Source organism: Anoplopoma fimbria, unplaced genomic scaffold (genome assembly GCF_027596085.1).
Source record: "Anoplopoma fimbria isolate UVic2021 breed Golden Eagle Sablefish unplaced genomic scaffold, Afim_UVic_2022 Un_contig_10266_pilon_pilon, whole genome shotgun sequence".
Lineage (NCBI taxonomy): Eukaryota > Metazoa > Chordata > Actinopteri > Perciformes > Anoplopomatidae > Anoplopoma > Anoplopoma fimbria.
In genome coordinates this window covers 1-13,459 of record NW_026547705.1, presented here as the reverse complement: position 1 = coordinate 13,459, position 13,459 = coordinate 1, and the positions used below count along the sequence as shown (strand labels likewise).

At 42.5% G+C, this 13,459-nt stretch overlaps 1 protein-coding gene across 1 annotated transcript; it reads right to left on the bottom strand.

Annotated features, from left to right (window-relative positions):
• Positions 1-1,497: 1,497 nt before the first annotated feature.
• Positions 1,498-13,269, bottom strand: LOC129114354 (ribonuclease inhibitor-like; the record flags this gene model as incomplete). Its single annotated transcript, XM_054626640.1, has 6 exons — positions 1,498-2,164; positions 2,579-2,752; positions 5,358-5,528; positions 6,901-7,077; positions 9,193-9,366; positions 13,096-13,269. Coding segments are annotated over 6 exons (895 nt in total), but the record flags the coding sequence as incomplete, so codon positions are not given.
• Between the last annotated feature and the right edge of the window lie 190 nt (positions 13,270-13,459).

The following is a 13,459-nucleotide window of genomic DNA, read 5'->3' as shown; positions in this document are numbered from 1 at the left end:
GCATTGCATATCAGTAATGACACAAACTGATGGTGATTCATAAGTTGTGATATCTCAATGTACAGCTCCCTCTAGAGTGAACTAGTGACTGTCTGTCCTATATGGTGAACAGAGAGTGAACCAGAGAGTGAGTTCAGACTCTAAGTCTCCTACACAGGACTTGAGGAAGCTGCTAGCACAAAGCTAGGATCGGGGCTTCCAGCACTGGGCTCTACTTTCACAGCATGTTTTAACTTTAAGATAGAATCCTTCATTTAGGATCAACGTTTCCTCGTTTTATTTCATTCTTCACTAGTAAAATAATAATAATGAAGAAGATCAAACAGCCATAAAAAAGACTGTGTGCCTTGGTCATGAAGGTGCAGAGTATGCAGAGGACCAAAACCTCTGTTTCAGGGTTTCATTTTTTAAAGTTTTAATAAATAAATGAGACATGGATCTTTATAGTTATTGGTGACGTCAGCTCTCCAGAGTGAGCATCACTTTTCACCAGCCTCTAGCTGCTGTCTCAACTGTTTTTCTGCATCATAAAGTTACTAGAATGAGACTGACTGTGCACACAAACAGAGATCATCTGAACCGTCAGGAAACGCTGCTGTCCCACTTTCCTCTATGATTAGTTATTGTGCGCTATTGAACATTGTAAGAAAAAAGCATAATCATCATGAGGAAAAAGTCCTCACATTGACGATCCATTCCAACTTTAAAGAGTCACTTTAACATCAACATCTTATAGATTGACATTATTATGTCTGAATACACCTGTATTCACTCTCTGTCTGAAACGCAGACATCAGACTTAATAAAGTCCTTACAGCTCTCTTAAAGGCACAGTGTCTGAATACGTGTGCATTTCTCTGTGGATTCAAGGTTTTGATACTGTGACAATATTGCAACATTATTTTTACATATACCTGCTTTATAATAAAAATAGACATGGAACTTCACTTTTAAAATAAAGCGCCTTTAAATATTTGCTTTGTTAAAAAAAAAAATCATAACATCAGTCGTTCTGATTATGTTTTAAAAGCTGCTTAGAGCTAGTGTTAGGAATTTAAACAGCTCATAATTCATCTCTAATATCTATATTGCTGTGAAAACTTCTCCTTTAAACAAATGGATTTATTCAAATTCATTTTATAAGTCCTCCTTTAACATTAATTTTGCAACCGATTCCAACTGTTCCAGTAAAGAGAAAAGTCTGAATCAGGAAAGAGGAGAAATGTTGTAAAGGCACTCTAAAGTTCAATAAGACTAATTCACTCTGAGCGTTCTGCTGTCTAACTAGATGAATCTTTAACATTTCTTTATATCTTTAGTTTTCTCTAAACTCAGCTTAGTGTCAACTGTTAATAATCCACTCATTAGGACTGAGCTCTAAACAGCAGTCGAGGTGGGTTTCATTTTCATGAATTGATTTATTAACAGACAGAAGAACTCAGGATGTAACTTCATGTAGAGATCACGGCTCCATTTGAGACTCATTTTACATCAGTAATCAACTTTATTGATCCAAAAGGAAAAAAAGCATCAAATACATAAAGATATAAAAACCTTGATTATATAAAAACATTAAACTGTAATAAACCAAAGAACAACCAGATAGTCAGGGTTATTATTTTCCTGTTTGTACATGATTAATGAATATAAACTGAAAATATTAAGCTGCTGATTTATTTGTCAGTTGAGAAACTAAAGTGAAGCCTTAATTGAATTCAGGTTCAGGTTTTATCTTCTCTTTCTGTTTGATACAAGCAAATATGTACATGTTATTATAGGAGAAAAGGCTGGTGTTGGTGGTAATAAGGTAACTTTATACATGTGATATGAACTCCAACTATTATTGAGAAATATGTGTAAATTAACTGCAGAACCTCATCTTTCCACAGGGGGGAGCTGCAACAGAAAGCAAAGCAGAAACATCCATTTAAATGTGTTCATCTACTGTTATGTTGCCATGAACAGAACTCATCTGCAGAGACACTTTAGCTTCAGAATACATGAAGGAATCAAAGGAGCAAACTAAATCCAGGTCCAGGTGGAGGAGGTGGTGGAGTGAGGAGCAGCAGGACTGGAGGAGTCCAGATCCACTGATGATCCTCTGATCAGATCCAGAGGAACACAGAGACCATGGTGGACTCACTCTGAGTGAGACCACTTCCATCTGCAGAGAGAAGAAGAAGAGAAGAGATGAGTCAGTGTTTCCAGAGACTCCCTCCATCAGCTGTCAGTCAGTGAAGCAGCACATCCAGTATAAAGAGCAGCAGGGACTTCAGTCTGAGCAGCGTAGCAGCTTCCTTTCAGCTCTCATCTTAACGTGTTGGAGTGAAGCTCACACACCTGCAGACACTTTGGACATCAAGTCTGTTCACTCTGCACATTTCACTGCAGTACACAGTGGAAATAAAGAGCTGAGGCTCCTGAACGCACCATGACTGCAGAAACAGTGACACTTGAATGTCAGCGTTCTCCTCTCACAGCTTCACTGAGAAGGTTGGAGGTTTACAGGAAATACTGGATCTGTGTTTAGAACAATACTGCTGGAACCAGCATGGACTGACTCCAACCCTCTACTGACCTCAGAGTCTCCAGTCTCCAGTGTGGACTCTCCAGTCCAGCAGACAGCAGCTTCACATCTGAATCCTTCAGCTTGTTTCCACTCAGATCCAGTTCTCTCAGATGTGAGGGGTTGGACTTCAGAGCTGAGGCCAGAGAAGAACAGCTGATCTCTGACAAACTGCAGTTCATCAACCTGAATAAAGAATAAATGATGAACATAAAAATCCATTTATGATCCAATCAGGTGTGTTCAGGTATTAAATGTGTAGCTCAACATGACTATGTCCTAATCAATGAGCTTTTCTCTTTGTCATTGTGTTATCGTGGATCATCATCATGTCAGCCTTCTACAGACATCATCCAGATGTCACCACAACATTCATACACCTACTGATGTCAACACAGATTAATAACATGCTGCTGATCTCAGTCAAGTCTGGAACTAGAGGATCAATGCTATATTGATCCTTTAAACCAATATAGTATTGATATTGATATAGTATTTAAACCAGGAAGCAGAGTCGCAGTCTTTCACACTTCTCTGCGCTTCCTTTGGAGCAGTTACCCACCCAGTTACCCACCCAAAACCCTATACAGCCTGTGTCTGCCCCACGGCCACTTCAATTATTTAAAGTCAACAGAAGAGGAGTTATACAAAATAACCTAATTAAAGTTAAGGCAACCAATGCAACAGAGCAACAAAACAGGACAATTAAATGTGGACTCTTAAATATCAGATCTCTGTCATCTAAGGGTGTACTTGTAAATGATTTAATATCAGATAATCATATTGATTTATTTTGTCTTACTGAAACCTGGCTGTGTCATGAAGAGTACGTTAGCCTTAATGAATCAACTCCTCCAAGTTATATTAATACTCATATTCCTCGAGGCACAGGCCGAGGAGGTGGAGTAGCAGCCATCTTTGACTCAAGCCTATTAATAAACCCTAAACCTAAATTAAATCATAACTCATTTGAAAGCCTTGTTCTTAGTCTTTCAAACCCGAGCGGGAAAGCATTAAAGTTTTTTTTTTTTTATTCACCTTATATATGCTTCCTTTAGGAAATATTATCAGAAAACACTCATTGTTATGCAGATGATACCCAGTTATATCTATCGATTAAGCCAGACGAAACTAACCAGTTCTCTAAACTTCAAGCATGTCTTACGGACACAAAAACCTGGATGACCTGTAACTTCTTAATGTTAAACTCTGAAAAAACAGAAGTGATCCTACTAGGCCCAGATCACCTTCGAATTCAATTATCTAACGATATAGTTTCTCTAGATGGCATTGCTCTAGCATCCAGCACTACCATTAAGAACCTTGGAGTTATCTTTGATCAGGATCTGTCTTTTAACTCTTATATAAAACAGATCTCAAGGACAGCCTTTTTTCATTTACGTAATATTTCGAAAATCAGGCAAATCCTGTCTCAAAGCGATGCAGAAAAACTAGTTCATGCATTTGTTACCTCTAGACTAGATTACTGTAACTCCTTATTATCAGGCTGCTCTAATAGGTCTCTTAGATCTTTACAGTTGATCCAGAATGCTGCAGCACGTGTTCTAACAAAAACTAAGAAAAGAGATCATATTACTCCAGTATTAGCTTCTCTGCACTGGCTCCCTGTTAAAGCAAGAATAGAATTTAAAATTCTTCTACTCCCCTACAAAGCTCTAACTGGCCAGGCACCGTCTTATCTTACTATTATTATTCCCTGTACTATTACGCTTAGAGTCTTTGCTACCCTGGAGTCTTTGCACTTTCTCGCTTCGCAGGCTTCTATAAATCGTGGCTGTACCTGGACTGTGGTCGTGCCTCCTGCTATGGCACCGCTGACACCAACTGCTACTACCATTATTATTATTAGTCACATTACTATTACTATTCCCTATTTCATAATTATAATTCTACTATAATAATTGCTGCTGTTATTATAAGTAGTCTTAATTTAATAATTTTTTCCCTTCGTTACTCTGCTTACTACTCTTATTATATGAATAATTTATGTCATATACATTGAATGTGTTGTTACTCTGTTATGCTGTTCATTCTGTACACATGACATCTATTGCATTCTGTCCATCCTGGGAGAAGGATCCCTCCTCTGTCGTTCTCCCATAGGTTTCTTCCTTTTTTCTCCCTGTTAAAGGGGTTTTTTAGGGGAGTTTTTCCTGTGTCGATGTGAGGGAAGGACAGAGGATGTCGCATCTGTACAGATTGTAAAGCCCTCTGAGGCAAATTTGTAATTTGTGATTCTGGGCTATACAAAATAAACTGAGTTGAATTGAATTAAACAGCTGAATTTAGAAATATTATATGATCTCTTTGTGTGTGTGTGTGTGTGTGTGTGTGTGTGTGTGTGTGTGTGTGTGTGTGTGTGTGTGTGTGTGTGTGTGTGTGTGTGTGTGTTAATAAAGATCAATATCAATGATTAAACATTATTTGTGAAAACACATAAATGTACAAAAAACAAATAAATATTTCTACTTCATTAAGTAAACTTGATCAATTTAAAAAATAAAAATAATAAAATAAAAGTATTAGTTCAGAGGATGTTCTGTTTACAGATGTGACCATTTATCAAAAATTATAAACATTACTTTACTTTAAAAACTATGACATTTTCTACAGTTTCTTTAAGAAACACAAGTGTTTTCTGACTGCAGATTAAATGTAGTTCAAAAAACACAAACAAATATAAATGAACAACTTTATGGATGTAAATTAGGTTAAATTGTTAAATAAACATATTAGATCTATAATAGTAACAGAGAGTCAGTGAACTGACCTCAGAGTCTCCAGTCTACAGTATGGACTCTCCAGTCCAGCAGACAGCAGCTTCACTCCTGAATCCTGCAGCTTGTTTACACTCAGATTCAGCTCTCTCAGATGGGAGTTGGACATCAGAGCTGAGGCCAGAGAAGAACAGCTGATCTCTGACAATCTGCAGAGACTCAACCTGAATAAAGAATAAATGATGCAACTTTAGACGACAACCTTCCTTCTTGAAATCATTCAATGTTTAATAATCTGTTCAGAGCTGAAGAAGGTTCAGAATGTAGAAGTTTAGAAAATGGAAACTTCAAACACCTGAACTCAACAGGATGCAAGTTAGAAACTGTTAAATACAAACAGTGAAAAAGAGCTCTCATTAATATTAATGACAACATGCTGCTACTTCAATAAAAACGTAGTGACTCCACCTCTTAAACTCCACCAGCGACTCCGTCTATACAAACTCATGTTGTGAAGCCAAACACAAACAAAAACAACTCAATTCAAGGTCCAAAGTTTCAAAGATGTTAAATATGTCAGGATGAATTTAGAGGAAATGTGAACAATATTTATTTAATAATAGTGGAGTCATAAAATCAAAGCATCTTCAGTTTAAACTCTTCAGTCAGTATAAACCTCATATCCAACATGTTTATGAATCTATATTTGTTGGAGTCTGACAGTGTAAATAGAGATTCTTTATATATTGATGTGGTGTTCACGGCCGTGTCTCCAGTCGTTCTTGTGTTTCTTGAGTCTTCTCTTTGTCTCCTGTCCTCCTGTCTGTCTCTCTCTGAGGGTCTGATTGCTGTCCTGCCTCCTCACCTGTTTAAAGCCACACACCTGCAGTCCATCAGCTCCTCATCTCTGCAGTAGACCCACCCGGTTCTTCATCTTTTCATCTCCAGATCCTTGTCTCAGTTATAGAGGAAGTTTCACGTCTCAGGCCGCTTGAGTGGTGTTTGTTCTGATTCTCTTCTAGCGTTCTTCTCTGAGCCACAGGATCACTGTCCACGCTCTCATCCCTCGCTCTGCCTGGTTTCACCGTCACAGCTCCCCTCTACCTCTGCCTCCACCAGCCGGATTCCCCCCCACATCCATCTTCATTCTCTGCAACCAGTCAGTAAAGCTTCCTTTATCCTTCCACCTCTGAGTCAGTGTCCTACATCTGGGTCCCTGTTGATCGTCACTCTTCATTGTTACCAGTGACGGAGACGCTGCTGTTGTCTTCACCAAAGATGAAAATCAAGTGTTGCAGAGGTTCAGAGTGAATCCTCCAGTGTCGTTTTCTTCTTGTTATATTCAGGTTTTAAATGTGTGGCTCAACACTGCTCTGCCACAGTCAGTGTAATAGACCACGTCAAATAGTCTGTTTTATCTCAGTGAATATACCTGAGTGAAATGACCCAGAAGTAATGAGTAGCAGTCTTGATGAGAGCTGGTCCCATTCTCTAAATGCTAATTAGAATAATATCAGCCTGATGTCTGTAATTTAATGTCAACACAACTTTCACGTCATATTAATCTCAGAACAGAAGTAAAGAATGGTGTCTGACCTCAGAGTCTCCAGTCTACAGAGTGGACTCTCCAGTCCAGCAGACAGCAGCTTCACTCCTGAATCCTGCAGGTGGTAGTTTCTACTCAGATCCAGCTCTCTCAGATGGCAGGGGTTGGACTTCAGAGCTGAGGCCAGAGAAGAACAGCTGATCTCTGACAAATTGCAGCGACTCAGCCTGAATAAAGAATAAATGATGAAGATAAAAATCCATATATGATCCAATCAGATGTGTTCAAGTTTTAAATGTGTAGCCCAACATGACTATGTCCTAATCAATGATATTTTCTCTTTGTCATTGTGTTATTGTGGATCATCATCATGTCAGCCTTCTACAGACATCATCCATATATCACCACAACATTCATACACCTACTGATGTCAACACAGATTAATAACATGCTGCTGATCTCAGTCAAACCTGGAACTAGAGGATCAATATCAGATCAGACATGTTGGACTAAAAGACCGTTCATTGTTTCATTTATTATATGAGCTTCTTTTTTCTGGATCTGGTGGCTTAGTAGGTTCATGTCTTTAACAGGAGAGGTCCACATTTGTTCTTGTGGGTCTTTAATAATAATAATAATAATAATGATAATAATAATAATAATAATAATAATAATAATACATTTTATTTAGTACTCAAAGACGCGTTACAGACATTTAAAAACAGCATTTACAAGCTACACACAAAAAACTTAAATCTTAAAACACACAGCATTAGTCAGACTGTAAATATAAAACATCCATCCATCCATCCATCCATTTTCCGTAACCTGCTTATCCAGTTAAGGGTCGCAGGGGTGCTGGAGCCTATCCCAGCTGTCAATGGGCGAAGGCAGGGTACACCCTGGACAGTTCGCCAGTCTGTCGCAGGGCAGGCATGTATAGACAGACAACCATTCACACTCACATCCACACATACGGGCAATTTAGAGTCTTCAATGAACCTAAGCTGCATGTCTTTGGACTGTGGGAGGAAGCCGGAGAACCCGGAGAGAACCCACGCTGACACGGGGAGAACATGCAAACTCCACACAGAAGGTTGCCCCTCTTGCTGTGAGGCGACAGTGCTAACCACTACACCACCGTGCAGCAATATAAAACATCACTCGACCAAATGTTCTCTGACTGATTTTTCAACACAACAGTGGAATGATCTACCTACAAATATTAGAGAGTGTATTAGTATCAGTCAGTTTAACGCTAATGTTAAAACAAGAGTGCTGTGGTATTTAAACCAAGCATCCATCTACAGGGAAAATAAAAGCCTCTCGTCTCTGAGACCGGTCTCTTGAGAGAGCTCCAGCCGAGGAACGCCCTTCTGGGCTGAAATCACTCTACTGCTCCGGTCAGCTGACAGTCGCTCTGTGAGCTGTTTGGACGGCTGGCTAGCTAGCGGCCCTGGCAGGAGCTAGTTTGCTGTTGACAGTTTGTGGAGCTTCTCGACTTTGTAAATGTTGGAACAAATTATCAATTCACCATCAATTTAACCGACAATATTCTAAATCTACACAGTTGATTTATCTCCTCCGAAGTTCTCATTAGAGATGGAATAAAATGAAGATTGTAATTAAATCTTGATGTTTATAGCTGCTGTTGTTGTGACCATAGACTGTGTCGTTCCAGTGCTTTGCATTGTGGGATACAGAAGGCGAGGTAGACTGGTTAGAGCATACTTGAGATCTTTTCTGAATCAGTACAACATCCAGGTTTTTCTGTCAGACTGTAGATTTAGCTTTTGTTTGAATACTACAAGCTACATTTAGGTCAAATCAATACAAACTGCTAGTTTAGTATGAGGTCTCAAATACAGCCACTGTCAAACACAACAGACTGACTTGAAACATGTGAAGCCTCAGATTAGTTCAGGTCAACTTTACAAGTCATTTCTACACAGAACTAGAGAGTGGATTTAGTCCTGGAACATCACAGACAGTATGGACGGATTACAGACCTCAAGAACTCTTGAATGAACATTTGGACTCGTGAGTATTGTTTTAAGAAAGACCTGAACGAATATGAATATAACATTCAAGTCTTTATCTCTCTGTTTACACAGAGTTTTGATCTGCTGTCATCATATCTTCATCAACCTCCTTCATCTTCCTCACACACTCTACAGCATCATCAGGACTGACATCACCTTGACTGATGGACCACATTGTGAGTCTGTGGAAGCTAAAAACTATCCTGTCAATCACTTAATTTCTCTACTTCTTCTTACCCTAACAAATATTCAGCTTTTGTTTTCAGTCAAACCCTGAAACCTTTCTGTCATTGAACTGACCTCAGAGTCTCCAGTCTACAGTGTGGACTCTCCAGTCCAGCAGACAGCAGCTTCACTCCTGAATCCAGCAAGTCGTTTACACTCAGGTCAAGTTCTCTCAGATGGGAGGGGTTGGACTTCAGAGCTGAGGCCACGACTTCATAGTGAGTCTCCGAAAGTCCACAGTCAGAAAGTCTGTCATGACACAAATATTTCAAAAATATTATTATGAAAGAGGACACTTAATATTTACTTCCTTCTTCCTGTTTTGATGAACATTTGCTCTTCACATCAGTGGTTCAGCTGATCTTATCTCACTGTGTCTCACATGAAACAATAACTCTTATCTTTCTCTCTCTGTTGTGATAAAATGCTGCTGTGATAAAACCTCAAACACAACCTCTAAAGTCCTTCATTTGTTTTACCAATTTTACATGTCGCCTACATCACCCAAAGGGAGATAAATAGAGGAAGAAATATATTAATTTAACAAATAACAATCACTAGAAATGAATAGAATAACTGTGTCCATTAACTTCACATTGTAACACAACTAACTGAAACATAAAAATGTTTTCACTGGCAGCATTTGAAACAACAACAACATATGTGACTAAATACAACTGGAAAACTGTTTTAAGAATAATTACAATTTTATACTGTCTATATGGAGGGGTTTGTGTGCCCCAGTGATCCTGAGAGCTGTGTTGTCGGGGGCAATAGTCCCCCAAGGCAAAGTGGTCTCAGGGGAGGGGTCAGACTAAACGTGATTCACAGACCCCAAATGAAACTGACAATAATGAGTTGTGGCACCTCGCCCGGAAAAGGGAAACTGGGGCACCCTCCTGAAGCCAGACCTGGGAGGGGAGCTCGCCAGCAAGCGTCTAGTTGCCGGGCCTTGGCACATGGGGCCCGGCCGGGCCCAGCCCGAAAAATCTATATTCTGCCGCCACCCTGTGGGCCCACCACCCGCAGGGATAGACATTGGGGTCGGGTGCAATGTGAGCCGGGTGGACTGTCATGGACTGTCCATAACGAACACCATGTTTGAGCATAGGGAGGTTCATAAGTGTACTTGGTACCAGAACACCTTAGACCAAAGGTCTAGGATCGACTTTGTAGTTGTGTCATCAGACCTGTGGCCGTATGTCTTGGACACTCGGGTGAAGAGAGGAGCAGAGCTGTCAACTGATCACCACCTGGTGGTGAGCTGAATCAGGTGGCGGGGGAGGCTGCCGGACAAACCCGGTAAACCCAAACATGTGGTGAGGGCGAACTGGGAACGTCTGGCTGAGGATCCTGTCCGTGAGGTCTTCAACTCCCACCTCCGGAATAATTTATCATGCATCCTGGGGGAGGCTGGGGACATGGAATCCGAGTGGGCCATGTTCAGATCCTCCATTGTGGAAGCTGCTGCTAGGAGCTGTGGTCGGAAGGTGATCAGTGCCTGTCGTGGCGGCAATCTGAGAACCCAAGGAGGCTGTCAAGCTATAGAAGGAGGCTTTTCAGGCTTGGCTGGCCCAGGGGTCTCCTGAATCAGCAGGCAGGTACCGGTTGGCCAGAAGGACTGCAGCTACGACAGTTGCTGAAGCAAAAACCCGGGTGTGGGAGGAGTTTGGGGAGGCCATGGAGAGGGACTTTTGACTGGCCTCAAGGAAGTTCTGGCAAACCGTGAGATGACTCAGAAAGGGGAAACAGGGCTTGTCCCAGACTGTGCTCAGCAGGGGGGGAGAACTGCAGACCACGACTGGGGATATTGTCGGGCGGTGGAAAGAACACTTTGAGGAATTCCTGAACCCGACCAACACATCCTCTGTGGAAGAGACAGAGTCTGAAGACTCAGAGGAAGACTCGTCCATATGCTTGGCAGAGGCCGTTGATGTAAAAAAGCTCTTCAGTGGCAAGGTGCCAGGGGTGGATGAGATTCGACCGGAGATGCTAAAGGCTCTGGACATTGTTGGGCTGTCTTGGCTGACTCGTCTCTGCAGTGACGCGTGGAAGTCGGGTACAGTGCCTGTGGAGTGTCAGACCGGGGTGGTGGTTCCCATTTTCAAAAAGCGGGAAAGTCTACTGCAGGGTGCTGGAAAGCAGGCTCCGGCCGATTGTCGAACCTCGGATTCAGGAGGAGCAATGCGGACTCCGTCCTGGCCGTGGAACAGTGGACCAGCTCTTTACCCTTGCAGGCCTGTTGGAGGGGGCATGAGAGTTTGCTCAGCCAGTCTACATGCGTTTTGTGGACTTCGAGAAGGCCTTCGACCATGACCCTCGGGGAGTCCTGTGGGGGGTACTGCGGGAATATGGGGTACCTGGTTTGTTGCTACGAGCCATTTGGTCCTTGTATGACCAAAGTGGGAACTGTGTCCGGATACTCGGCACAAAGTCGAGCTTGTTCCCAGTGCGTGTTGGCCTCCGCCAGGGCTGCCCCTTGTCACCAATCCTGTTTGTGATTTTCATGGACAGGATTTCAAGGTGCAGCCGGGGGGAGGAGAGTTTCCGGTTTGGGGACCTCAGAATCGCATCCCTGCTTTTTGCAGATGATGTGGTTCTGTTGGCTCCTTCAGAACGTGACCTTCAGAACGTGACCTTCAGAACGTGACCTTCAGAACGTGACCTTCAGCACACACTGGGGTGGTTCACAACCGAGTGTGAAGCGGTCGGGAAGAGAGTCAGTACCTCCAGGTTTGAGGCCATGGTTCTCTTCCGGAAAACGGTGGATTGCACCCTCTGGGTTGGGAGTGAGTCACTGCCCCAAGCGAGTGAGTTCAACTATCTCTGGATCTTATTCACGAGTGAGGGTAAAATGGAGCGGGAGATGGACATGCGGTTCGGTGCAGCGTCAGCAGTGATGTGGGCGTTGTATCGGACCGTTGTGATGAAGAAGGAGCTGAGCTGTAAGGCAAAGCTCTCGATTTACCAGTCCATCTACGTTCCAACCCTCACCTATGGTCATGAGCTTTGGGTAGTGACCGAAAGAATGAGATCGCAAATACAAGCGGCCAAAATTAGCTTCCTTCGTAGGGTGGCTGGGCTCAGCCTTAGAGATAGGGTGAGGAGCTCAGACATCCGGAGGGAGCTCAGAGTAGAGCCGCTGCTCATTCGCGTCAAAAGGGGCCAGCTGAGGTGGTTCGGGCATCTGATCAGGATGCCCCCTGGACGCCTCCCTGTAGAGGTTTTCCAGGCACGTCCAACTGGTAAGAGGCCCCGGGGTAGACCCAGAACACGCTGGAGGGATTATATATCTCGTCTGGCCTGGGAACGCCTCGGGGTCCCCCAGGAGGAGCTGGAAAGTGTTGCTGGGGAGAAGGACGTCTGGAGGACCCTCCTTAGCTTGCTGCCCCCGCGACCCGACCCCGGATAAGCGGAGGAAGAGGATTGAGATGGATTCATAACCATCTCTTGTTGAAGAGCCACTTCCACTATGACTCCTCTCTGCTGCCATCTTTTTCTAGGAATTACAACAAAGACCTTTGTCTTCTCCAGCTGATCTTCTAACATCCTGCTTTGTTGAGACATTTGGGCCTGTGTTAGGCTGCTGGTTATCACTCTGAGCTCTGGTTTAATCTCACCACAGCAGCTGTGTGGTTGTCTCTTTAGCAGCCTCATCAGCTTCTGATATCATGAAGATCATCACAGTTCAGAACTTCACCTTTATTCAGCTTTACATTCAAGTCTTTGTCTCTCTGTTTACACAGAGTTTTGATCTGCTGTCATCAGATCTTCATCAACCTCCTTCATCTCCCTCACACACTCTACAGCATCATCAGGACTGACATTACCTTCACTGACTGATGGACCACAATGTGAGTCTGTGGAAGCTAAAAACTCTCCTGTCAATCACTTCATTTCTCTACTTCCTGTTACTCTAACAAATATTCAGCTTTTGTTTTCAGTCAAATCCTGAAACCTTTCAGTCAGTGAACTGACCTCAGAGTCTCCAGTCTACAGTATGGACTCTCCAGTCCAGCAGACAGCAGCTTCACTCCTGAATCCAGTAAGTCGTTCACACTCAGGTCAAGTTCTCTCAGATGGGAGGGGTTGGACTTCAGAGCTGAGGCCACGACTTCATAGTGAGTCTCTGAGAGTCCACAGTCAGAAAGTCTGTCATGACACAAATATTAGAAAATATTATTATGAAAAGGACACTTAATATTTACTTCCTTCTTTCTGTTTTGATGAACATTTCCTCTTCACATCAGTGGTTCAGCTGATCTTATCTCACTGTGTCTCACATGAAACAATAACTCTCATCCCTCTCTCGTACTTGCAGACTTTAAATCATTGTTTTTCT